The sequence below is a fragment of the Rattus norvegicus genome, chromosome 3, assembly GCF_021556685.1.
Source record: "Rattus norvegicus strain SHRSP/BbbUtx chromosome 3, alternate assembly SHRSP_T2T, whole genome shotgun sequence".
In the NCBI taxonomy this organism is placed as follows: domain Eukaryota; kingdom Metazoa; phylum Chordata; class Mammalia; order Rodentia; family Muridae; genus Rattus; species Rattus norvegicus.
Window position 1 is genome coordinate 7522610 of NC_141536.1, and position 26789 is coordinate 7549398.

Genomic DNA, 26789 nt, shown 5'->3' on the forward strand with positions numbered 1-26789 from the left:
CCCAGCTTCCTTCCTGTGTCCTGCGGCCTTTGCAGCTCTTAGGAACATGTCTGCTGCCCTTAGACTTCAGTGACTCTTCTCCGCCTCTTTACAGCCTTTTGTTCTTTAGCTTCAGCCCTCCATCTTCCTTCCATCTCTTCACTTGTTTCTCACTAGCCCGAGTCTGCAGATAGCTCAGGGCCTCCTGTTACTATGGCCACTGTCACAGCTGTTGCCATGGGGGAAGGATGCTGCTGCTGCTGCTGCTGCTGCTGCTGCTGCTGCTGCTCTGCTGCTGACCACTACCTACCAACGTGGATGCTTTGCAAGTGTCTATGCAGCGCCGATGTCTTTGCAGCTTGGCCTGCGCACTGCTCAGCAGGTCACAGTCGACTGTGACGCGGCTGGCTGCGCTGCCATTTCTGCAGTTTGCTGTGTCAGCCCTGCTGCGTCTGGTGCCATTGATGTTCCATTGTCTCTCCCGCTTCTCTTTCTGCGTGACTGAGCTAGACCCTCACTGAGTATAGGCAAGAGCAGTCAAACAATGTGCTCGAAATGCCAGAATGGAGGCAAATGATCAAGAATTCAAGGTCACCTTTGGCTACACGAAACCTTGTCTCAAACAAAGTTACAAACCACAAAAGTCACATGCGTGAGAAGGTTTTTATTCAACTGAATGCTGCAATACCAGGGTAGGCGGCGAAGAGGTAGCAAGGCAGACAGTCACCAAGCCAGCTATGGGGTGCTCTGCTCTAGTCATAGCAGAGTCGTTATGCAAATGAAGGTTTGTACCAATCACATTCATTGCTTCTTTTCTACGACCCGCAGCAGTCCATCCACTAGGCCACCAGGGCATGTGGACTCACCAGGAGTACCCCAAGGCTTGTGATGGGTTGCACTAAAGCCAGAAAGGGCTCACCGGCCTGTGTGGAGTAATACAAGGTGGTTGGACCGATAGCTTTTTTGCCGGAAGCAGCTGGGGAGCAGAGGAGAGGTCAACAGCACTGGGGTTACACTGCCCTGCCCTAACGTCGTTACAGACAACGGCCCTCAGAAAGGATGCTTAGACGTCAAACAGCCGTCACTGATCGTGTGTGATTCTAACAATGTGTAATGCCTGCCTGGTACCTGGCGACTGTTGGGTTCCCACACTTTATCTCAGAACCACATCAGTCCAGGCAGAACTACCCACGTAGGGAAGTGGCAGCCAGTGGGTGTCTGCCCTCTGGGTTGCTGGGTGCCGAGCTCTTCCGGCCCTGCCTGCCAAGCTTAGCTTTGTTCATTCAGAGAGATCATCTTTCTTTCAGTGCCACCAATGCACTGGTGCCTGGAGGCAGTGGGAGCCAGCATCCTGTGACACGCCTGGTGAAGCTGTGCAGACATTTCCAGAACACATTTCACCCCCACCTCCCATGACCAGACCCCGCATCTGTGTTCCTGAACCACTGTACCCTCAAACTCCAGAGCATGGTTCTCTCAGGACCCCTCAACTCAGAAGCTGAGGCCACGAGTACCTTCACTCAGGGTCTTGCCTGGAGTTTTATAGCCATACTCTAAATTCAGTGAGATCCTCTAGGCAGGGTGGCTGCCTCTGCTGCAAACTCAAACTGCAAGCCCTACAGATGGCCTGAGAGGAGCCAGGCAGCCTCAAACACAAACACCGAGGCCAGACGTTAGAACTCAAACACTGGGGCTTTGGGTTTTAGCTCCTAAGCTTAGAGACACACAGCAAGTGCTCAGAGATGCCCACATGGTCTCAGCAGGCTGGCCCGGGTCCAGGGAGCTGGTGCCAAACCCTTTTGGTCCCAACTTCCCCCCGGCACTTTCTGACCCAGCTACTCAAGTCAAGTGGGTTCTGTGGCCAGCTCTAGAATGTGACCAGTTAAATGGGGGCCTCTGGCTGCCTTCCAACAGGACACAGGATGTGTGTGGACAGGCTGACAACCGCAGGGCAGAAAGAGGCATAAGGGGATGCCAGCCAAGGTGTCCACCAGAGACAATGGTGCTGGTGGTATTAGTGCTGGGCCTGGCGCTGGACCTGGCCAACGCGCAGTTCAACTTGCACATTGCCGTGGGGAAAAACTACAATATGGCCAGGGTGGGACAAGCCTTCTAGGGCTGGGCCAGGCTTCGTGAAGGGCACCTGTCCCACTTTACTGGGGAGGGGGGGGGAGAAGCTGACCTGGAAGAAGACGGTCTGGGCCATGAGAGTCTCCCACATTCCCAGCCATGATGGCAACCAGAGGGTGCAGAAGGAGCTTTGGGAGAAATGGGGCAGAGCGAGGGATGAGAAGGCAGAGGGAGGTCCCAGCTTTAGAGCTAGTGTCTGGGGACTCACCCAGGAGTGAGGCCAAGAGGGCCAAGCAGCCCCAGGGATGGTCAGGACTCCCGCCACTGAGCCTTTCCTTCCAGATTTCTGGGGTCTGGCACCTTGTTTCCATGGCCTCAGACAACATGACGTACATTGAGGAAAAAGGAGACCTGAGGCTCTTCATCCGGAACATCCAGTTTTTAAACAACAGCAACCTGCAGTTTGACTTCCACATCATGTGCGTATCGCCCTCTGTGCTGAAACCAGGGGGAGAATATGTTCCCATGCCCCACAGGACCTCCACGCACTCACACATCTGCGCTTGGGCCAGCGGTGTGGACTGCACCAGCTCTCCCCTGCGGACCTGCATGGTGGAGTCAATGGGTGCCTGGCCCATTGCTGTGTTCTGTGCTCCTCCCAGTGAGTTGAGCTGAAAGGCCTCCTCTGGAGTGGTTGGAAGCCACGGCAGGGGGAAGGGGATGGTGCTTGCTCTGAGCCTCTCCCCTTCTTGTCCCCCCCCCCAGGATACACGGAGAATGTGTAGCCGTGACCGTGGTCTGTGAGAAGACTAAGAATAGTGGGGAGTTCTCCATTGCCTGTGAGTGGGACCCTGTTCTTTCCGATCTGATAGCCAGGAGTCGTTTCTGCTGAGGCCCTGCCGATCAGTCTGGGTACAACTCGACAGCCCCCATCTGGCCCTCTCTCTGGACATTACCAGCTTGGAGCTACCACAAAACCAGGGTGCTGTGCTGAGGCCTGTGGGGGCGGCACACAGACGGGGCCATAGCACCCTGCCACCCACCCTTCCGTTCCACGGTCTCCCGAGCTAGCCCTGGCATCCAACTCACAGTCCCTCCAGTGCTCGCTCTAACAGAAGCTACATCAGTCACACGGCACTCATTGGAGAAGTGAGGAATCCCAGTGCCAGGGCAGAGGGCTAAGCTCTGTCTCTGTGCAGATGAGGGGGAAAACAAGGTGCTGCTCGTGGAGACTGACTACACAATGTATGCCATCTTCCACATGCAGAACATCAAGAACGGGACCAGGACCCAAGTGCTGGCGCTCTATGGTAACCTGACCCTATCTGCTTGGGAATCCCAGCCTCTGGCAAGGCGTCTTCCATGGGTTCTCGACACGTTATGGAATGGTGCCTGCTCTCCCAACAAAAAAGTCCCAAATTTGTCCCCAGGGCGCTTCATGCAGATTGACGAGACTTACCAGGAAAGATTTGAAAACATCTGTAAACTGTACGGGCTGGGCTCACAAAACATCATCGACATGACAAACAAAGGTAGGGTCCCCTTCTCTGACGCAGAGAGGCCCGGAGAAGGCAGCTTACCGCCTGGTGTGGCTTGCACAGGTGCCTTGAGGATTGCGGTTGGTGGTCAGGGAGGGGCTCGGCAAGCCATCTGACACCCCCTTTCTCCCCAGATTTTTGCTATTTATAGACGTTAAGAGGAGCCAGCCAGGCCTTCTGGTATGTGAATTTTGGTTTGAGTACAAGACAGCAGCTCCGGGGTGTTGGGAATGGGACAGGGTAGCACGGAGCTGGTGTCAGAAGCGGGGGGAGGTCCACCTCAGAGTGACCGTGAGCTGCACATCTCAAAGCTTATACTCCGCCCATCACTGGGTTGTCCTGCTGGAACACCCAGCTCTTTGTAGAAGACTGCGTATTGTATTCCCAGAGTCAGGGTTGTAGTGGGGCCTTCATAATGTGTCTGAGAAGAGTGGAAAGCTTGGCCCTGTGAAACGACCCTGGACGCCGTGTGCGGCATACAAAGCTTGGGGTTTACTGCCTTGCAGCTTTGCACCCCAGAGACCTGAGATCCAGGCACTGTGGAGCCAGCCCTGGGCATCCTCTCTCCGATGCTGGCCTGTGGTCATCTGTCCATGGCCTCGGTCTCGGTCTTCACAGGACCCTGTGTGTCTGCATTTCTTCCTCTGCCTTTAGATGTAAGCCGCCCAGGCATCCAAACTGATCTTACCTCATGTACGAAGACCTTTGCCAAATAAATTTCCTCCTTTAGTTTCAGAAGGAAGACTGGCACGTGTTTAGGGACGTAGCACGTGGCACTTGGAGATCCTTTCTTGGGAACAGGCCTCCATGGTAGCAAAGATCATCCTCAGAGTTTCCAAGAGACTAGCCCCTGTTAAAGCATAATAAAACAGGGCACGGCCGGTTCCTGTGTCACCGCTCCACGTTGGACCCCTGGGACTCTCAGACCCAGGCAGTCGCAACCTGGTGTTAGTTTGGTCACTGTAGAGCCTTACAGAACTAACCTTAACGTATCTCAGTGGCGGCTGGCTTCAGTGAGGCACCACACCACGTTAGCCTAGCTATCTTCTGGCCCCAGTGATCTCTCCACTCCCATTGCTACTCACCCTGGCCAGCAGGAACTCTGGTCTCAGCTACCGGGCAATATCAAGACTCAACAAACTGTAACCCAACAACCAGATGCTAAATACTCAATGTACAATACAGCTGTACAATATACAGCCAATTGATACAGATATAAACCTCCCACCTAGATAAGATATAATTTGCTCATCTAGAAACACAAAGTCCTGTACACATCCATCCCTTAAGAATATTCATAGCAACTTGTAAATGTGCAGAGAAAAATCTTAACATTGGCCACCATGTTCTCTTGGCTGCCCCCTCTCCTCGCTCAGGTGTCCTCTTCCTCTCTAAAACTTTTCTCCCACCCATCCTTCCTTCTCATCCAATGACAGGCCTTGTTCTATCCTGTACCTGCATAATGACATCAATCTATACGCCCCAGAGTCACCTCTTAAAGGACCCTGCACACAGGCCCATGAGGTTCTATGGAGACAGGGCCTGGAAGACCCAGTCTTCAGATGAGAGGCTGAGACCCTGTCTGATGAGCTCTGGGACTAGATTCCCTGGGGACTAGTGATAGCCACCCACCTGGGATAAGGGCGTGTCCCGTGTGCTGGTGAACAGGCAGGATAGAAGTTACAATGTTTTATGGGCTGGGAGTGACTCTCCTGGGCTGCAGCAGAGATGTGAACAATGTATCCACATAGTCTGTAAAGACGTTCACATGTTCATGACCACAGTCTGCAGCCGATGACACATTCTAGCAAGCCAGGGCCTTGGGCCTGGGGCCAGCATATAAAGGCGTGATGGCGAAATTGTAGAAAAGGGGCCAGATTAGAAGACATGGAGTCAGGGAGTGAGTGTGGCTCCTGAGGGGCAGCACAATGATCCCAGCTGCACTGCCTCCATAGGACAGAGCAGTGCATATTCAGCCATACACAAATGACAAAATGCTCAGCACCAAACACACATTCTCACACACAAACACACCCACATACACAGGCATACATGAACATGCACATGCTTATGTGCTCAAACATACATGTGTTCATTCATATGTATGTGTACAATGCATGCTTATATACAGGATCACTCACATACACATATACATGCTCACATACATACGTACATACATACATACATACATACATACATACATACATACATACATACACATATACACATGCCCACTCACCATGTGCACACATAGGAGCCTAGTGCCTACTTCAAGATATTTCTTAGGACACAGTCTCTTACTGGAGTACTCCAGCTGTGGGACAGCAAGGCCCGTGGGTCTGAGTCACCTTCTAAGGACTGGTAGCAGGCAGAGTGGTCAGGTGGAAGGTACCTGGCACCCCTAGGCAGCCCAGCCTGTGGACTATTTGGTGCAGCCTGCTTAACCACAGCACAGATGTGCAGAAAGCCAGCCCCATGTTCAGGGCCCTCCAAGGAGGAGAGACGGCACTGGTGCTTTTGTTAGCTTCCTTGTACCTGCAGCTGTAAGGGTCCATGAGTCACTGAAGAATGATACGGCAGACTCAAGGAGTGAGCAAAAGCAAAGACCACTTTATCCTGCAGAAGATCAGCATACTGGGGTCTCCCGTTACCAAGATGGAGACACACTGGTGAGTTTGCAGACCCAACTTAAAGTACAATAGGGGAAGTCCACAGAGGGGTAGGTGACCTCTATGTTAGTCATTGCTTCTGTCTCCAGGGACATTCCAGAACCACTGCTGGGGAGTTGGGGGGTGGGGGGACTGGAAACTGCTGCTGACCCATTCTCCTTGCCTCAGGCCAGGTGAGGGAGCAGCTTCTGAGGCCTGGACTTGCCCAGTTCTTGGAAACAAAGATTTAGGCCTAGTCTCCTGAACTGCCAATCTGAAGCCTGTCGTGGAGTCAGCCTAGCCTGTCTCGCAGCAAAGTTACCCTAAGGAAGAGAGGGTTTATTTTACGTCACACGGGCAAGGTTCCTTGTGGTGGGAAGGGAGCAACAGCAGGGGCCTGAGGCAGCTGTCACTCAGGAGGCAGAGAGAGGTGGGTGGTGGTGCCTATCTACCTCACTTTTTGATTCCATCCTGGACCCAGCCCATGGAACGCTCCCTCGGATATGTATAGTGGGTCCTTCCATCTCATTGAGCTCAGTCTAGAAACTTCCTCACAGGCATTCTCGAGGGTGGTTTCCAGGAAGATTATAGATACTGTCAAATTGACAGAATTGATCATTACGTGTGGGAATCAGAGTAATGGCTGGTCTGAAGAGTGGCAGGAAGTAACTGATGAACACATGCAGACCACAGAGAGACCTCTGTCCTCTCCTACAGGGCTGCGTGAAGGACATAAGCCCATAGCCACGCGTCCCCAGGTCCCCATGTTCTCTTCTGCACAGTCTAGGACTGGTCTTGCCTTATGGGCTCTTGTTCTACACCCGCCCCCATAGATAAGGAAACAGGACAGGAATCTTAGACATCTGCCTCCCCACCCCACTGGACTCCAAATAATGCCACTGAGGTAGAAGGCCCTTGAATTTTACCTGTGCTTGTTTCCCATCCTCTGAGGAGCATGGTGCCACCAACAAGTCCAAAGTGGTGGCCACCACCTGCTCACCTGGTCCAATCAGCATAATGTCATCAATAGAGTGCACCAATGGGATATTTTATAGAAGAGACAAATGATCAGGATCCCTCCCAAGTTGTGACACAAGGCTGGAGGGTTAATAAATCCTTGAGATGAAACTAAAGGAGTACTGTTGGCCTGGCCAGCTCAACGTGAATTGCTTCTGGTGAGTATTAAGGGTGGACACTGAGCATAGGGCGTTTGCTCCATCAATAACTGTGCCGTGTACCAGGCTATATATAGGGCACAGGGGCTGTGCTGTCAGACAGGTATGAGAACTGGTAAGGTGAGGTGTGATCAAACCTTGGGGATCTCAGAGATCTCAGACAGCCCTCCCTGCCCTCTGTGCCTGCTCTGGAACGTGTAATGATGAGCCCAACCTGAGGGGACCACTGGGAGTCAGTCATGTAATGCAGCACCTGGAGCTCCTCTCCATGTTAATGAAGCACCTCAGTAGCCTTAGCCTTCAGCCAATGAGCTTCCCCCCCTGGATATTCCCATGCCCTTCCTTAAAATTATATAATCCCGGGTTTACCCCGAATAACCTGTATGCATTCACAACCACCCCAGTAAAGAAATATGAGGAAGCCAAGGTCATCTCAGAGAGCTGATTCATTAAAGATTCGCATGGGGAAGGAAGGCCTTTACCTAAAAGAACCCCAACACTAAGATTCAAGAAGAAAGCCTTCTGGTACTAGCTGTCTCAGCTCTGCTCTCCCTTTCAAGTGGCATACAATGACGCTTTTGTGCCCCAAGGGGAGACACAGACCTCGAACCCTGCTGCTGATGTCCTCTCTCCAGGCCAGTACATTGACACTGCCTGGGCACCCTGAACTACGGCGTTCGTCTCCTCCGGTCTGATGTGTAGCCGCATTCTCAGACCACGAAAGGAGAGCGTGGGCTGCAGACTCCTGTCCCAGATTTTGCCCTGCTGGTTCATTGGCAGAGTCCAGACACCACCAGCAGGCAAAGAGAGGCAGATCTCAGGACCCACAACAAACCCAAGAACCACACCAGGAGATGTGACAATGTGCCCAAGTACACACACCACAGTAAAGCAGCTACAGTCAGAGACACTACATGATTGAATTGTCCATAGTCAATTGTCATTCACGACCCACCTGTCTTCTGCACTGCCCGGATAGGAGAGTTAAAAGGGGATGTGGGACCACCACCCCTGCATCGTTCAAGGCATTGATGGTGGCACTAACTCCTACAGTTCTTCCAGGGATGCGATACTGGTTTTGATTCGTTCTTTTCCCCAAATGAGGCAACCGAAGGCTTCCGTCTAGCCTGTCCAACCATAGCAGCCCTCACTCCACAGGCCAGGGAACCAGTGTGAGGATTCTGTCAACTTCTAAGTCTATCCCATTTACACATTCTGGGACCAGGGGAAATGACCACAGGATGAATTCAGGGACTCACTAGACCTACTGTGAGTCAGACTTCAGCCAAAACTCCATTCATCACCTGTCCTCCATAAGCCCCTACTTTAACTGGGGGCCACAGTGTTTCTTGGGATCTCCCAGAATCAGTGTCATTTCACCACCAGTATCCAGTAGACTCTGTAGAGTCTGATCGTTCCATTTCCCCACAGTGTACAGTTACCTGACAAAGGCCATACAAAGGTCTCTCTGGGCAAGGACTGGAGAAAGGCTAACAATAAAACTTCTAGTTACTTTATCAAGATCCTTCCTCAGGGGAATCTGGGCGTCCCTACACTTAAGGGGTTCTGTGTCTGCAAACTGGCTCAAGTCTAGAAATTTATTCACAAGCAAGATTCTAACTATTGCCATGATCCGATGTGGCCTTCGTTTGTTTTATAATTTTTTCACTTATACAGATCAAACAAAACTTCAGTAGGCTTCTTATCCATCCCACGCCTGGAAACACCATGACTGATTAGCCAGCACCAAAGGACCCGACGAGTGATGCCACCACGGAGTTCACTTTGCCTGTCCTGGCCATTACGGTCGGCCATTACTCAGGGTCAGACATTGTTTTGTCTGTGCTGCCCATTAGGACATCTACAATCAGCTCGCCTTTCACGGTTCACTGCTGCCATCTGGCCCCTGCTACCTTGGGTCCAACTAAACCTGCAGCATTAATTCATTCAACCGGGCAGCAGCCCCTCCAGCCCCAGAGTCTGGCACAGGAAAAAGGGCGACCAAGCTCCTCAGATGCTGGTGCTCCTGTCGACATTTTGCATCTTATAGGATTCATGAAGGGCTTTCTTCTGGGCCTTCCACTGTGGACGGTATAGTTTCACACACTGTACCAACTGTAGCCTTGCAATTTCCTTGAACCTTACAATCCCTCATCAACACTAAACCAAGGGATAACAGGTATCAACAGCTCCTTGTCAGTAGGCTGTCTTCGGACAAACACTTTGGACAAACCTTTTTTTTTTTTTTTAAACTGTGTGTGCTTCCAATTAAACCTAGAATTTCCACTAAAAGGGCCCAGGTCAATAAACTCGGTCTCCAGTTTATGTTTCTTACAGTAACAAGGGCTGCAAATTGTCTACAGTGACTCCATTTTGTCACCTTAAATGAACTTTGTCTTGATAAAGTACCAGCAACTGTAAGGGAGTCCAAGAAAAACAATTCCAGGAAGAAAAACAACTCAAGGCCTTGACCTGACCTAACAGGCCTAGGCCTGACCTCCCTACTTTTGCTAATCTCGGTCTGGCTTTCTGTAACTGTTTGCTTAGCCTGTAGCTGTAGGAAGGGAACCATGAGGGCTTTCCAGCCAGGACACAGTTTTCTTGCTTAAATAGGACTCTGGGGAAGGCTCACTTCTGTACTTGAGTACCAAGTCCCCAGATGTAGTCGCCAGCTGGCTACAATAAATACTTTCACTAGTCTCACAGTTTCTGAGTGATGATCTCTGGTGGGAGCCCCACAACGTGGCTATAACAGGACCCAGGCCTTAGCACAACTGACTCCAGGATGAGAGGATCATTCGGGCTGTAAAACTGAGCACACAGACAGTGCCGACTGCCAAAAGGAAAACAAACACGTAATCCATCAATGTCCATAGTTCTGGTAAAGTCTTCACGTGTACTGGCCTCTGTCGTTCTGCTTCTGGCTTACTGTTCTCGTCAACTGAAGTCTGTCAACCCAGGACAAGGGTTTTATGCTTAAAAGCTCACCCAGGGAAAGGTTCACCGCAACCCTGGCATCCCAAACACCCGGTACAGTTGCTGCCTGGCTAATAAAGACTTCTATTGGCTTGCACTCATATCCAGGCAGTCTTCTCTGGTGCCTACCCCACAACAATCACCCTCAGAATCCATCCGCATATGTACTCCGCAGACTTCTGCTTGAATGAGTGCTCCTTAGTAGTGGGGCCCCCTTTCTCATGGACTGCACTTTCTACCTCCCCTCTGGGCGCTTTGCCATAAGTCTGGCTATAGGTCTAGAGGAAAGCGTTGGTGGGCCCCGAGGGACATCAGTATGGTCGAGCCTGGCATGTCCTGCAGAGAAAGTCACTGCTGGCTTTGCAGACAACAAAGGGTGGATTTTCTCAGTCAAAGGTGAAAGGGGCAACAGTTCAGAGGGTGGGGCTGTGAGTTTGCCGTCTACTGAGGGTGGAGAGACTCCCTCCTCAGGTGAGGTAAACCCTTGAGAATCCGAGGGTCCACCGTTCTCGGCTGCAATAGGTCCCCCCAACATCCCCACCCAGAGTCACCGGGTCCCTACTTTACCCACCAGTCCCTCACTGTGACCACCGACACCTCCAAGGTGGGGCTTGAATTTCCACTGTAATTCAGCCATCTTTATAGTGAGTGCTTCAGTTTGACTTCAACTTGAGCTCTGTGGCCGCTGGAGAGGAGATTCTCTTCCAGGGCACACTTGGAAACATTAGACTGTTAATGTGCATGGAGCTGGTTAGTTTTATCAGTGAGTGCCTTCATATATTCTGCAATGCTAGAAGTTTGTGAATTTTTCCTGCAGTTCATCCTTTTCCTCTGTCAGTTTATCAAACGATGCTAGGACCAGCCAGCACCATCATTTTCCTTATTTTTCCACAAACTGTCAGAAGCTTTATATGCAGTCACCAAATCCATGGCCCTTCACGATCGGTGAGTCGGGAGAGTCAAGCGCATTTGTCTCCCTAAATCTGTAAACAGTTCGCACCACGGGCTCTCAGTGCTCTCCGAGCTTCCAGGAGAGGCTTCAGTACCTGTGGGTGTTGGCAAATTGGAGAGCCTATTCCGGATACTTAAAAATTCATCCTTATACTCCTGTTGCTCTAGAACCACTCCTGGTACCAAAGTCTGTATTAGTCTGGGTTCTCTAGAGGAACATACATATTAAATTAATTAGAATGTCTTTCAGGCTGTGGTCCAGCTAGTCCAGGTACCCAGCAGTCACTCAGTTCACAAGGCTGGAAGTCTCAGCTCAGTATGTGCTAGAACCCCAAAACGTACAGGCTCCAATGCCAGTGAAAGAACAGATTTAGTAATCAAAGAGAGAGCAAGCTTCCTTCTTCCCTATCCTTTATATAGGCTGCCAACAGACGATAGGGCCTAGATTAAAGGTGGATCTTCTCACCTCAAAAGATCTGGATTAAAAGTGAGTCTTCCCATCAGGTGATGGTGGTGCATGCCTTTAACCCCAGCATTTGCAGGGGTAGAAGCAGGAGGATCTCTGAGTTCAAGGCCAGCCTGGTCTACAGAGCTAGTTCCAGGTTAGCCAGGGCTACACAGAGAAACCCTGTCTCAGAAAACAAAGAACAAAAAAAGTTCTTCCCACTTAAAATGATTTATTTAAGAAAAAAATCCCTCAACTGGTGGTGGTGGTGCACACCTTTAATCCTAGCACTGCGGGGGTGGGGGGGGGGTGAATCTCCGAGTTCAAGGCCAGCCTGGTCTATAGAGTGAGTTCTAGGACAACCAGAACAAGAGACAACTATACAGAGAAACCCTGTCTTGAAAAACTATCTCCTTCATAGGTGTTTTACTTAATTCCAGGCGTGGCCAAGTGAACAGCCAAGGAAAACGTCCTCCTTGGGCTGATAAATCCCAACTCTCCATGGGATCCGGAAGAGCAAGATGTCGCCCCTTCTGCTGCTGGGCCAGGCACTGCTCTGTGGCAGAGGAAAGGTCTCCGGGAAACTAGAGACAGAGCTGTCAGAGGAGAGGCGGCTGAGAGTCTCAGCAGGGGCAGCCCAGGATCCGGGGGTGCGGTGAGGGAGGCATCAATGGGTCTTACCTAGGTGATCACCGTGAAAGGGTAGAGGCAAGGACGTAGAACGCCTCAGTATTCCCAGCCTGGACCCCTGGGATGGAGCTGTCTCAGCCTGGAGCTGTGGACCGTCATATCTGGGTGCCACCCTAGGTAGTGATAGACGCCACAACCCTGCTGGACTAGAGCCAGATTTCAGGCTCCTCAGGCCAAGCCAGCCCTGAACATGGGCTGTGGGAGAATCCCAAATGCAGCCAGCATGTGGGGTGCCGCGTTTGCTGTGTTCTTAGAAAGAATTCATTCCTTTTGATCAGACACCAAGGCTGCTGGCTTATGTCAGGAGAGTTTGGAACCCAGAACCCCTGTCCTTCCCTGCATATTCACGCTGGCCACCCAAAGGGACCAAGAATGGCCAGCCATATTTTTTAGGAGGTAAATAGGCCAGGCTGAAATCCGGGACCACCCTTCTGAGCAGCACAGTCTAGAAAGCAGCAGGTGCCAACATGGGTGCAGGAGATGTGGATGGAGCAGGACCCTGCAGAAAGCACAGTGTCCCTTTTGATACCTGCAGCTCTGGGAGCTGCCACCAGGTGGCACTGGTCTCCAACAGTTAAGTCTCACTAGGCCTGGTGGACACCTGTGTGCTATCCAGTCTCTAAGACCTGCTTCCTTGTGTCTTGGCCCAGCCCATTCGCAACAGTCTCCAAGCCACACCTGTCCCCTGTGCAGTTACTCTAGTCGATCCCCTACTTTCAAAGCCCGACGTCACACCAGAACAGAGGCATGTCATGATCATACGGAAACCCACAGGAAGTGTAAGACTGACAGCGGCCATGGGTGACAATGACATTTGTAGGCTTAGATTTTAAAACCTGCTTTTGATAAGGGTTTTTTTAAATGCTTCCACCCCCTTCTTGTCCAAAGGTAGGGGAGAAAAGGACAAGAGGATGTGGACCTGAATAGGAGCAGTTCCTTGAGGCAATTCCAATCTCTGTCAGGATACCAGCAGCCCAGCTCAGTCGTGTCAGGATACAAACAGGGATCAGCAGCAGGGGTATAATCCAGTAGAAACATCCAGGCCTCTGCCGGATCAGCACGGGTCACCAGGACCATCCACCTAGGAGAAGTTCTCTGCTATGCCTCTCTCAACAAAGCAAAGACCATGGAAGGCTGAGGCCAACAAAGCATTGGGAAGCCACCTATGCAAGCAAGCACGCCATCCATTGAGTCCTAGTTATACTCGTCAAACACCACATGTCCTCCCGTGGGTCCTGCCTTAGCAAAGCACCACACGAGTCTGCATCATTGACATATCCAGGAACTTCCACTTCAGCCATGCCAATGTAGGCTCAGACACTGCAACCAGTAGGCCATGCTAGTGGGGCGTGGGTAAGGAAGACGCTGTATACACTCCCCAGTCTCACTACGAGCCTCCTGCCTCTTCCTGCAAACACACCTCTCATCACATCTAGGACCCGTCCAAGCCATCAGGGTCATCCCAAGGCTCTTAGTCGACTTCAGATGCTTTTTGCATCCGAAGTCACATTTTCAGAGCACCATCCACCGAGACTTGGTATCATCTAGCTCACAGACAATGGTAGGGATTAGATAAAAAGTCAGTAGACACCAGGCTGTATTGGTATGTGCCTTTAATCCCAGCAGTTAGGAGGCAGAGACAGGTGGATCTCTGCAAGTTCGAGGCCAGCCTGGTCTGTAAAGAGAGTTCCAGGTGAGGCGAGGCTACACATAGAAGCCCTGTCTCAAAACAACAACAGAGTCAGCAGGTGTGAAGAAACAAGGAACAATCAACATGCAGATTCTCCACAAATGTAAACCCGTCCGGCCGCGAGAGAGCACACACCCTAGGAGCTCCCGGTACTCGGACCTTAAGTACCCACAGATGTCTGCAGCCAGCTGAGAGGAGCATGTATCCCAGCATCCCTCACCACACCACGGCACTGTTGTCTATCACTGAGGGAAGGTAGGGATTCAAGGCACAGCCTGAAGCAGAAACTGTGGAGGGATACCACACACTGGCTTATTCATGGCAGCTCCTGCAGCCAGAATTCATAGAAACCTGGGTCTGCCAGGGCATCGATGTCACTGCCCACAGTAGACTGGGTCCTCCTGCATCGATTAGCAATCAAGAAAGTGAACTATGGACATCCTGCCGGCCAGTCGGAGGGAGGCCATGCCCTGAGACTCCCTCAGATAATTCTACTCTTCATCAAGTTTGCAGAAGCTAACTGTGAGAGGGCTACGGTAGACAGACAGCCAACACTCAGAACTCACCGTACAATGACAGAGGATACTAGACTACAACCGTAGTTACAATAGCAGCAGAGCAGAAAGGACGAGGAACAAACTTAACCAAGAAGGCCAAGTCTTCTGTGGCACTGAAGTCATAGAATGTTGCAAACAGAATATAGGGCATAGCTAAACAGAAGCCCTCTGCCACTGGGACCCGATGCTGCTGACAGCTGGACACCACAGAGGGACCTGCAGCTTTACTGCAGTCCTTCCCAGAATCCCATTGAAGGTTGGGGAATAAAATCTCATTCCAACATTCCAATGGGACCCCGAAGGGCCCTAATCAAAAAAAAAAAACATTTAAAAACTTAAAATTAAAAAAAGAAAACCACCCTGACTTCTAAGAATATTGCAAGCTGGATTCTGTGGCACACACCTTTAATTCCAGCACCCAGGAGGCAGAGGCAGGCTCATCTCTGTGAGTTCCAGGCCAGCCTGGTATATAGAACCCTATCTAAAAACAACAACAAAGCAAACAAAGAAAGCGTATTACAAAGCTACAATGATGAAACGGTGTGGTAAAGACAAATGCCTGGACTTTCGAGGCAGAGTGAGGAGCCCAAAATAAACCAGCAAGGGTGCTGAGATCAGTTAATTGGTAACTCTGCAAACACGGGAAACTCAAAGCCCACTATATTGGAATAAAGGGAAGATGTTTTGTCCGCCACACCCCCAAAGTCAACATGAGTCAAGCCTAGACCTAGACGCCAAGGCTTTTGAATCCTCAGACAACAATGGAGGGAGAGTTTGTGGTGCAGAGCTTGTTAGAGGTCCCCCACAGACAGCAGAAGTGCCGGCAACAGGAAAGACAAACGGCTTCACACAACTGAAAGCTTGAGGCTTCAAAGGATCCTGACAATGGAGTAAAGCGGCGACAGCCTGGGGCCACTTGATAGCTCAGTGGGCAAAGGAGCTTGCGGCCAAGCCTGACAACTTGAGTTCAAAACCAACCCCTATGAGTTTTAATGATCCCGACATGTGTGGTATTACACACTTACACATACACACACACACACACACACACACACACACTAAATTTATTTTTTAAAAACCAGCCCACAGAATAAGAGATACTTTTGCAAATTGTATCTGACCCGAGTCACCATCCCCAATCGCCCACATGGTGGCTCACAACCAGCTGTCACTCCAGTGGCAGGAAATGTGTCACCTTATTCTGGCCTCTGTGGCCACTGCATTTATGTGGTACACGGACATACAGGCAGGCAGGCAAAACATGCATACACGTAAAATGAATCTAAGAAACAAAGTAACAAGATTCTGACACAAATTTCAACGTGGACCAATCACAAAACACAAATTCAAAAAAAAAGTAAAAGTTAAAAGTGCGAGTTAGCTGGGAGATAGCCCAGTTGGCAACCACTGATTAGCAGTCTCAAGGCCCTGGACTTGATCCCAACCCTACCTAAAGTGGGTGTGGTGTAGGGTAACTGTAAGCTGGGCGCTAGGGAGGGTGGATGCAGAAAGGTCAGCAAATGTCCTGCTCGGACACACAGTCAGCTTGAGGTCACCCTAGGATAATAAGATACTCTCAAGAAGAAGTAGGCATTCAGGCAAAAGGAAGGGGAAAGTTGGGGGAGGGAAAGAGGATCTGACAAATGAGAAAAACGTACTGAAAACCCGGTCCCGGGAGAGTTTGCCCATCTGATGTTTGTGTAAATTTCAAAAACGGAAAAGTCCAGTGTTTAGGAACACAAATTATATAAACGTGTGAGGAGCAGTGAGGTGGCTTCTGTGAGGTTCCACTGGGGAGGAAGAGTGTGATCATGATGGTGGTAGAAATCGCTAGGCCGCACTCGGCTTCATCAAGTACTGAGTGAGCCGGCTGAGCTGCGACTACTGAGGGCAGGCCTGGGCAGGTCTGAAGCCTGTCTCCCATGCAGCAGCTACAGTTCAAGTGAGTGTGGCTGCCACCTGCAGGCGGCCAGCTCAGGACACACACTGCTCTCTCAGTGGAGCAGTTGCCTAGGACACAAGTGCACGTGTGCGCACGAGACACACACACACACACACACACACACACACACACACACACACACACACGGAGGGATGGGAAGAAGAAGAGAGGGAACACCCTGGCGCTAGCCTGTCAGTCCAGAAGACAGACAGACAGACAGTCCTGCTTCTGATCAAGTGATGTAGGTGACACCAGCTGAGGTCAGGTCAGGAAGAGCTCAGATTTGAGTTTGGGGACCAGTTATTTGAGAGATGACCTCAGGGCCACTGGAACAATCCACTAGTATGAGCTAGTGAGGATGTGGACTGGACCCCAGTTGACCTCCGGCTTCAGGCGTGGGTGGCCCTAGCTGACCATCTGCCTCAGGAGCGGGTGCCCCTCACTGACCATCTGTACTCCCTAACTGTTGCAGTGCCAAGTTTGACATCCTTAAAGCTCCTGACTGCTGATTCTCTGTCTCCTGACCTGTGATTTCCACAAAGCATCGGGGTAGGTGAAGTGAAGCAAACCAGAAGTCCATGCACACTGGGGCTCTCCGGACAGGGTTGGCAAGGCCGTTTTCTGCTCCAGCTAGAAGGTACTGGCTGGCTAGTTCTGGGCTAGACAGACTGTCAACTCTAACAGCTATAAGATTAGTTCTTGGGAGCTGGAGGTGTATTAACTTCTTTAGGTAGGTGCCAGGGTGCTAGTTACTGTAGTCCATGGTGCTAGTCAAGCTTGGGGGAGGGGCTTGGGAGGTGCAGCTCTTGGCAGGGAGTACCTGATGACCAGGAGCGTTCAGGCCCATCACCTCTGTCAGGTTAATGTCCTCTGCCCTCCCTCCCACATTGCAGTCCTTCGTGTTCCATGGCCTGACCCAAGAATCCTGAACGAAGGAGGTCAGGCCGTATGAGGGCATCAATGTCACTGTCTGCACTTAGAGCTGTCCTCCCTCAGCAGGGAGAGCTAAACCAGTGTCACCTACCAGGAAAAGCCAAGATGGGCGGCAGGCAGGGATGTGGAGGGCCTGGCCCATGAAGGTCAAAGCTTCAAAAGAGGCACACCCACGGACTTCCTGACGGCTGGCCACATCGCCTGACTGCCACATCTGTAAAAGCCAGGAAGCATCCAGAGATCTACCACCCTGGATGCCACACTGCAGCCAGGAGTGTCATCCCTGGGCCTCTGTGACTGCTAATCTCTGTAGGGCATCCTTCCGCCAGAAATGTCACTGGAAAAGTGCTGGGTGCCACAAGCCCCTAGACCATTCTTCAAGCAACCCCAGGGCCACATCTGGTTGGCTGAAGTCATGGGAGGACCTGTAGAGCTTGGAGAGCACTGGGCAGGGACACTGGAGAATGACCCCAGGGGATAGCCTGAAGTCAGGGACAACTGGGGCCCAGGAACCAGAATGCAGAATTCCGTCTCTCCATCTGTGGTTTCAGGTGCCAGTATCCCAGTACAACAGCCAAGAGAGGGCAGGACACGGAAGCACAGCCCAGAGGGCAAACATGCGCACACACGTGCATATATCCATGTGTGCCCGTCAGACATACATATTCCTGCACGTGCCCCACAATGCACACACACCTCTACATCCTCACTCCTCTGCCAAAGGACACACTCTGAGCTTCCAAAATTCCAGTGTCTGTTCCTGTGGGGACCTCCCAATTGTGTCAGGAACATAGGCAAACCTGTTCTTCCCCATCCCTCATTCTGAGCTCTCTGTATGAACATAGCATGTTTGCACAAAGGGAACACGAGCCTCGTGAATGCAGGGGTGAAGTTGGAGAGGTTTGGGGGGTGTCGAGGCACACTTCTAACTGCCCTAAACCCCCTTCCTACAACCATCCTTGAAGTCCATGACTGCAAAGACCCCACAGAAGGGCCCCTGATACTCTTGTGCTGTCACATGGGTCAGTTCTCCTCACAAAGCACACAGGCTTTCTTTAAACCAGTGTTACGGCCCAGACAGAGAAGTCCTAATGCTACCTCAAGACTCTGTCACAGTCTCTGGGCACGGATGAGTTCTCAAAATGGACTGAAGGCACACACACCTAGGCACTGCCGCTCAAAACCACTGGGGGTTCCAGAGGAATCTGGCAGTGTGAAAGTTTCCAGAGAGAGCCTTACGTACCTTTGGATGATTCCTTACGTACCTTTGGATGATTCCCGGCTCCCCTGCAAAGTAGCAGACCCCATGGCCAAACATCTGAGCCAGGCAGCCCTTTTCATATGCTCTGTGGGGTGCCTGGAAGTACTACTGAGAGAAAGCTGACCTCAGTCCCAGGACCCTGGGAGACTGTGGCCCCTGCTGTCCTAAGCCCTGTGGTCTCCCATCACCTGCTCGGGGTCTGGCACCTGTTACTGCTTCTACTCACACGCCAGGCTGGGCCTCAGGTTCATTCTAAGCACTGGCTCAGAAAGGAGAGACCACCTGTCCCCTGGCACTTTTGTGGGAAATTCTTCCATCCCCCAGGACCTAGGCCATGACTGTGAACAAGGCTCTCCCTCTCAAGTGCCACAGTGAGGTGACTGCAGACACCTAAGATTTAAGGTGTCCAGGGGAGTAGCTGCATAGATGGCCAAACACATTCAGCGTATCTGCAGGAATGGGCAAGACCAAGACAGCTCCTAAATCATCCATGACCTGCCTCCGGGTTGACAAAACCGGAAAGAGCTGCAGGCCAGGACTAAGGTTGTGAATTGTGGGACTGTCCCAGGACAGGGGAGCAGTCACACAGTAGAACAGGTATAGATGTTGTGCCTCCAAAGACCTTCATAGCCTACCTGCACACATCAACACATGCATGCCCTAACATGCATGCATGCACACACACCTTCATGGGCATGCAAATGCCACACAGACACAAATGCATACACGCCTTATGGATGCACAAACACACATGCCTGCATGCATGCCTTAGCATCCACAGTCTGCACACAAGCACGCCAACATGAAAATGCACACATGCAGATGTGGCAGTCTCCTAGAAGACATGTGGATCCAGACAGTCGGAGCTGACGGATAAGCTCAAACATCAGACAGCCAAAGTGAGGCTACAATTCCTGTGCTCAAGGAACCTGGTGTGGGTTTGGCGCACTGGCAGGCGGGAATCTGGAGGCCACGCCCTCCCCTGAACAAGGTCTTCAGCCCTGTAAACCACAAGAGTTGGTGGTGGCAAGGACCCGTGGTTGGGAGGGGGATAGCTCTACTCAGCACCCACCTGGAACACAGTGTCCAACACTTAGACCCTCCTGGCTACCCATGTGCCCTCCTCAGCTCCTGGGGTTGTGTGATGATCTCAACGCTCACAATCCCAAAGTGCTTCCTCCCACGCCACCTGCTCCTGAGCTTGTCTGCAGTGACTCATGGGAATTAATGAACATTCCAGTGGATGTGGGGGCAGCCTGGTGGGAGCTCTGATCTGATTCAAGGTTCTTGGAAGAATCAGGCTGGGCTGCTGTAGCCCAGAACAGGGACTCACAGCGGGGTGGGGGGTGGAGGGTAGGAGTCCCAGGGACCTGGAATGTCTCCAGATGTTGACAGAAGAACAGGAAAAAGACACCTACCAACCTTCAATCCGCCCACAGCAGCCCAGTGTGAAGGGGTGTAGGCCAGACCCGGAGGGTCCCCAAGAACACAAGAACAGCAAGTACAGGGGTGACTGGCAGTAATGGGATAGCAGACCTTCCCTCAGGATATGCTGCACTGGGGAGAGGACACTGGGGTCCCTAGAAAGACACCACCCAACTCAAACACCCAACTCCCGGGAGGAGGAGGAGGAGGAGGAGGAGGAGGAGGAGGAGGAAGAGGAGGAGGAGGAAGAGGAAGAGGAGGAGGAAGAGGAGGAGGAAGAGGAGGAAGAGGAAGAGAAGGAGGAGGAGGAAGAAGGCAGGCACTGGGAACAAGGCACAGAAGCAGTTTATTCAGGGATCCTACCCAGCTGAGAATCTCTCCACAAAGATCCAGGCAGCTGCCTGTGCTCTGAATGGACTGGGGCAATGTGCCCAATGAACTGGATTAATTACTCAAAAGCCAGGGAAATTTTGCTTCTGCCAGAAAAACCACTTTTCTCTTTAATACAAACTCCACTCATAGTCCTGCCAGCCTTCCTCAAATTAGGCTGCAGCTGCAAACCAAACCCAAAATACAACACCCAGGCAAGGGATAGCTCTCCCAGCAAACTAAACTATGGGGCAACTAAGCCATCAGGGGAAAAAGTCAGGGAAGATGCTGTCTGCTTCATCCTTCAGGGCCAGGCCAGGGCTGCCAAAATCCAAGCCCCACAGCTCTACGGGGCCAGCCTGGAGCTCCTGGGAGCAGGGCTCAGGGTCTCCAATGTAGATTGGCTCTGCCCCATCCACTGGGCTGTTCCTGGCAAGAGCTGGTCCTCCTCTGCCCTCCACTGACCCTGGGAGGAAAGGAGACATCGGTAAGGCACGTGCCCCAGACACTGGCAGAAGACTGGCCACAGCGTGGTAGGGGCTCCCGTGCTGCCACCACCGTGTCCATTCTAGAGCCCTCTCTTCCCAGTGAGATAGGATGAGGCCAACTCTGGTGGCTCCTGCCTTAGGAGATGCTTTCCATGCTGGAACCACAGCAGTGTTCATTCAGCACCGGATCCTAAGTGTGGTCAAGGGGATGCACAACACGTGACTTGTCCTGGTGACCTAGGAACATTACTGAAAACACCCAGGACTCACAGAGCCATCTCCAGTATCACGTGTTTGTGTGGTGGCACATGTCATCCCGATCATCACCAGGCAGGGGTAGATGATTCGGGGACCTTGGGTCAGAGAGTAAGCTGGGGTTGGGTACAGTCTCCTGGTCCTGTCAGGTTGGACACAGGCCCCAGAGCCAGGGCCGGTGTGGGGAAGGGCAGCCTGGGCTCACGGCCCCACTCACCCAACCACCAATCAGGATTGGTGGTCAGCAGAAAGGATGCTCCGTCCACCACTTCGGACCCTGCCCCTGTGGTGTACCTGGAGATGAGAAGATCCCCGAGTGGCCACAAGTGCACCTAGACACTAGAAACTCAACAGAAACCCAGCCCAATCCTGCAAAGGCCCACAATCCCACGGAGGCTCACTCCAAAAGGACCGAGAGAAGACACCACAGCCAGGGGCACAGACCATAGCTGCAGTGCTCTGCTGAACAGAGATCTGTGCTGGCTTCTCCAGCCACTGCCTCACCCCTCCCTTTGCCTCCCACACCCCAGCTGGTGTGTGCTCCCCAAACACAAAATTATTTCACCATCAGCCCAAACAAAAGACAATTAGGAGACAAAAATGTTTTAGAAACACATATCAGAAAGCCACATGGTGAGTCTGGCTTGGGCCTGCTGCCTGGGCCTCCTCTCAGTGTGGTGTAAAAAGTCAGAAACAGAAGCTTCCAGAAGTGGAGAAAAGCAGAGACTAGCGGTGGGCTGAAGGCAGGCCAGTGACACACATTCTCAGAAGCACCCACCTGGCATCAGGCACAGATGCCAAGACCAAGTTGGCCTCCTCAGCCAGCATGCCCGGAGACTCAGTGTCCCCGGCCAGGGATCCCACCTGCTGTGATCCACCAGAAACAGCGTCACTCGCCTCGGGAGTGGCTGGCTGCCATGAGTGAGGAGGCCAGGGTGGGAGCCCAGCACCCAAGCTGGAGGACTCTGACAGGGAAAAGATAGGTTACCCACAGTTTAGGCCAAGTACTGTCCTACAGTGTGTGCATGTGAAAGCCAGAAGTATTTGACAACAGATGACCACGCAGGGGCGTGACCAAAACTAGGTGTCCAACTCTGGGTCAGGGCAGGTTCCTGGAAAAGGTAGCCCCTAGGCCTTGGGTCACTCGAAAGGGCTCCAATCAGGAGTTCCCCTCAGCACTGCTCCTATGACCTTGAACTCCTTTCTCCCTCAGACCAGCTGCCGATCCCGACCCTATGTCTGTGGTTGCTTAGAACCCGTGCCAGCCAGCTGAGACGTGCAGACATAGCAAATATAACCGAGGGGGAGACCAAGCATCCCGGAAAGGCAAACTGGCATGAGAAGCAGCCCAGCTGGTAACTCACTGGTATCTCCTGACTGGGGCATGGCATTGGGGACAAGACCCCATGCATGCACTGGAGGAACAGCTGGAAAAGCTGGAGGCCTCACAGCCACCCGACCTCGGCACAGGCAGAGGTGAGAGCCAGCTGTTCTAGACTCTGCCCAGAGGAGGCACCCCTTTCAGCAAGGGTCATTTCAGGGTCACAGGTCACCTGACTCACTGAATGACAAGGAGCTCTGGCTCTTACCAGGGCAGGAGGAAGGCCTCTCCAGAAGCTCCGACGCCCTCTCAGTAGCTTGGCTCTGGTCTGTATCCAGCATGCCACAGCATGGGGGGTCCTGCACCCTGAAAGACATTAAGTGTAAGGCATTGAGGAGTTCAGAGCCCCAGAGAGCAGAAGAGCCAAGTAACCCCCCTGCTTCCCAGTGCCCCGAGTCTGCAGACAAGATCACCCTGGGTTATGTACTGTGAACAGCAGGTCTCAAGGGGCCATCTAAAGACATCTGAGCGTGAAGTTATGTCATAGGTGTGGGCATACTATTACAAAGTTAACATGACTGCTCAGACAGCGTCCAGGGCCCGGGGATGGCCCCAGGGAGACTAACCGAGCCACGGCAGATGCTTTTGCTATCCCGGAGTCTGGCTTGCTGTCTGCAATCTGATTCGCAAGGGTTACCTGCAGAACATCGCCCTGCCACATGTGCCACATCTCTTGAGGAGGCTGAGGAACCTGAAGTTTAAATACACACAAACTAGCCAGAAACTCAGGGTCGCACAGGGAAAGGGTATGCATGGACTGAAGCCTCACTCCTCTAACACCCCACCCCTGCTCCTGAGTCAGGCTGTATCCACCCAGGCGTCACTGAGAGTCAGGCAGCAGTCTTGGGAGAAGTCTGAGTGTGAGTGTTCTTGGTCAGAACTGGACATGTGGAGACCCTGAAACTCCCACACACAGGTATCACATACGGGAAACTAATCAATCCATATTGGGAAGACACAATGGACACTTGCCCCTCAGAAGAATGCCAACTGGTATGGTTTAAATGTGTCATGGTACAGAACACACAGTACCGAGAAGACAGGGGTACGATGATCCCAAACCAGGACATCCCATAGTAGACAGGCTGCAGGGGCCTGACAAGGCCCGCCTGCTTAGGACTCACAGAGAGCTGCTCCCAGCTAGGATCCATGCTGTGGGCAAGCTGGAGGAAACACACAGACATCTCCAGGACGGAAGCCATGTCCTCCCGACGGCCATCAAACTGAGGCAGTAGTGCCCGCAAGCGCTCACAGCTCAAGGAGATCCTCCTCCTGCTTCCAGACAAGGGGAAAATAATCCAACCCTCACCAGAGAGCCAAAGAACCTCTGGAACCCACCACTGAGCAGCCCCCAAGGCCTCCCTCCAGAGCAGCAAGGCTCAGGCCGCAGCAGCCTATCCCGTCGGAACCCTTGAGACACACAGTAACTCTGGGCTGACGGCACAGCCCTGAAGCAATTCTGTCCCGGTATGTGAAAGGGTGACTCCAAGTCAAGCTGTAGGAACACCCCGACCTAGTCCACAAACCTTACTTGGGGATCTGGTTTGAATCCTGGTCGGTCTAGGCGGGTATAAGCTAGTTAAACCATAGACAGACCTAAAACTCCTCCACCCCACTGGCATCCTGCCCACCACGAGGCTGCCCGCACCTGCGTTCTCTCTCGCTGACCACGTTTCTCCGAAGACAGGGGCTCCAATTTGCAGCAGCCACAGGAGCTGGGCAGAGGGCTGAGCTTTGTGAGGGAGTCTCCAAGTTCTCCTGAGTCTCAGTCTGAGGAGTCTTGCTACAGAGAAAGGAGCCAAGACCACTTGTGAACCCCACAAAAGATACCAGTGCCCTACACAGAGAACTAGGGCATTTGGTGTGGATGTCTGGAAGAAGTGAAGACTGGCCTGGGTTATCCAGGAATACCACCTGGCCAGCTCAGGACCCCCTCCCCCTCCTTCTCCCCCCTCCTCCTCCCCCTCCTTCCCCTCCATGCCAAGATGGGGAGCTCTGCCCGGCTGTCCCTGGTAAGGTGAGGATGTAAGTAAACCCTAGGCAAAGGCCTTGGAACCTGACTCTCCCAGAGCCCGTCAACCCAAATTTTACCTGCATCCGGTAATGTCGGAGACTCCGTAATCCTCAGTAGCCCGCTCGTGGCCACCGGACGCCATTGGAACAAAGTTGGAGGGAAGCAACAAGCTGGAAGCCACAGATGGCCCTAGCTCTGCCCACCTGCCCGCCCTCTCGCCCACACTCTGCCTACCCACAGGAGCTCCGCATCCAACCAGCGCCTGGCTGCCCACTCTCATGCAAGCGTCTCGCCACCCCCCTCCCCCTCCCAAGCCTGCCCACCTCGTGCTGAGCTTGCCCCGCCCCTCCTCGTGTTTGACTCACTGCTTCACGTGCAGCCCTTCAGACCACGTGACCTGATCACAGCCCACGTGATTGCTTGCAGCTCTGCTTTTGGCCGCTTTGCCAGAAAGTAGCTACACGGTTCTGTTCAACAGGTCTCTAGCAGATTTCTAGGGGCCCGGCCAGCGGGGTGCCCAGGCCTATGCTTGCTCTTTTTGCCAAGCGTTTGTTCCTTCCCACCCAAAGTGACTCTGCCTACAGCTCTTTGGAGCAGACCCCAGAGCTATTTGGAGTCCAGCCCTGCCCTCAAGAAGCTTATAACCTAGTTGGGAGAAGAAGGCTCTTACACAACGTAAGTGACACCTGTGGGACCCTGGCCAGTCTCCGCAGGACTGTAGTGTGTTCAGGTATGCTCCCTCAGATTGTTCTTCCTAAGTACATAGTTATCACCCAGCCTACCGGGTCACCAGAGCCACGCAGCACCTGGCCTTCCCTGGTGAGCACTCAGGTGGCCTGCCAACCCGTACCTAAGTGACTGGCTTCACTCACCAGCAAACAATGAACCACATGAGCCCCAGGTTCTGCTCCGGCAGCCAGAAGTGCACCACCTGCATCCCTGGTCTGGGCCCCTAGCAAGGTTTGGAGACCCCCGATCTGAAGCCCCCATCTGGAGCCTGTCTTCAAAAGCTCAGTCCTAGGGGGCAGGAGTCCCTTGGCAGATAATCCTTGGATGGCAGGAGGGAAGAGAGAGAAAACAGGGAGGGGCCTGAAGGCACACATAGTGGTGAGTGGTGGGTTCTAGGGTTTCCAGCGGGGACTTCTCCTGGGGATAGTTAATGCAAACCGTCGCACCTCTCCTGGGGACCTGCAGGTAGTGCCACAGATGAGGGGGTGCACAGTGGGACTTCTTGCCTCTGCTTCCAGTTGAGCGGCGTCCTGAGTGAAGGGCTGGGATGAGCGGTGAAAGCTCATACGTGGGCATCGTAAGCGGAACAGCCACGCCCCTCTCTTCATCTTGCTCTGCCCAGCCACCAGAAAAACACATTGGCTGACCGAAGCAAGGTGAGAGCCCTGCTGACATGGGCTCACAGGCTCAGGCTGCCTTGGTGGAGAGGCAAAGCCTTAGACGAAGGAAAGGTACAGACTCTGGAATGGGGTGTGGAGAAAGAGCCAGGGGGTTAACTCTTTGTCCTGGAGACTCGGGGCTAAGGCAGTCCACCATTCCCCAGCCCAACGCAGCAGCTATGGTGCTTCAGGAGAGACACGGGGTTTTTTGGTTTATTGAGAGCTTGAGATGGAACTAGGGACCGAGTTCTGAAAGCACTGTGGGGCCCGGGCTTTCCCTGGGGGAAGAAGAGAGGAGGAACATGGTGGCTCCACGCAGGGAACTGACCCAGCAGGACCTGATCACAATGGCCCTCTCCCCTCTTACTCAGGCAGGAGAGTGAAGGCAGCCTGCACTCTGGGACTTGGGTCTTCCAGGGAAGAATGTCACCAGGTATTTATTTATAGTGCCCTCCAAAATGTCACTACAAAACTCCAAAATGTTGCTATCTCTGATAGCCTAGTGTCGTGGTGAGGGTTTTACTGCTGTGAACAGACACTGTGACCAAGGCAACTCTTATAAGGACGACATTTAATTGGGGCTGGCGTATAGGTTCAGAGGTTCAGTCCATCAT

General features: G+C 52.5%; 2 protein-coding genes and 1 long non-coding RNA gene across 3 annotated transcripts; 2 read left to right on the forward strand and 1 right to left on the reverse strand.

Annotated features, from left to right (window-relative positions):
• Window positions 1-1967: 1967 nt before the first annotated feature.
• On the forward strand, window positions 1968-4320 carry Lcn9 (lipocalin 9). Its single transcript, NM_001106560.1, is given in 7 exon segments — window positions 1968-2077; window positions 2392-2528; window positions 2815-2888; window positions 3249-3359; window positions 3480-3581; window positions 3722-3767; window positions 4094-4320. Coding segments are annotated over 6 exon segments (540 nt in total). The 5' UTR covers window positions 1968-1978; the 3' UTR covers window positions 3739-3767; window positions 4094-4320.
• Window positions 4321-6094: 1774 nt separating this feature from the next.
• Window positions 6095-10487, forward strand: LOC147995384 (uncharacterized). The gene is made up of 2 exons (XR_015684191.1): window positions 6095-6256; window positions 9088-10487. It is a non-coding gene; the product is annotated as an uncharacterized LOC147995384 (long non-coding RNA).
• A 10261-nt stretch (window positions 10488-20748) lies between these two features.
• Window positions 20749-25069, reverse strand: Sohlh1 (spermatogenesis and oogenesis specific basic helix-loop-helix 1). The gene is given in 8 exon segments (NM_001413659.1): window positions 20749-21115; window positions 21610-21686; window positions 22171-22357; window positions 22982-23079; window positions 23340-23464; window positions 23898-24045; window positions 24422-24556; window positions 24865-25069. Coding segments are annotated over 8 exon segments (1038 nt in total). The 5' UTR covers window positions 24930-25069; the 3' UTR covers window positions 20749-20912.
• Window positions 25070-26789: the final 1720 nt, after the last annotated feature.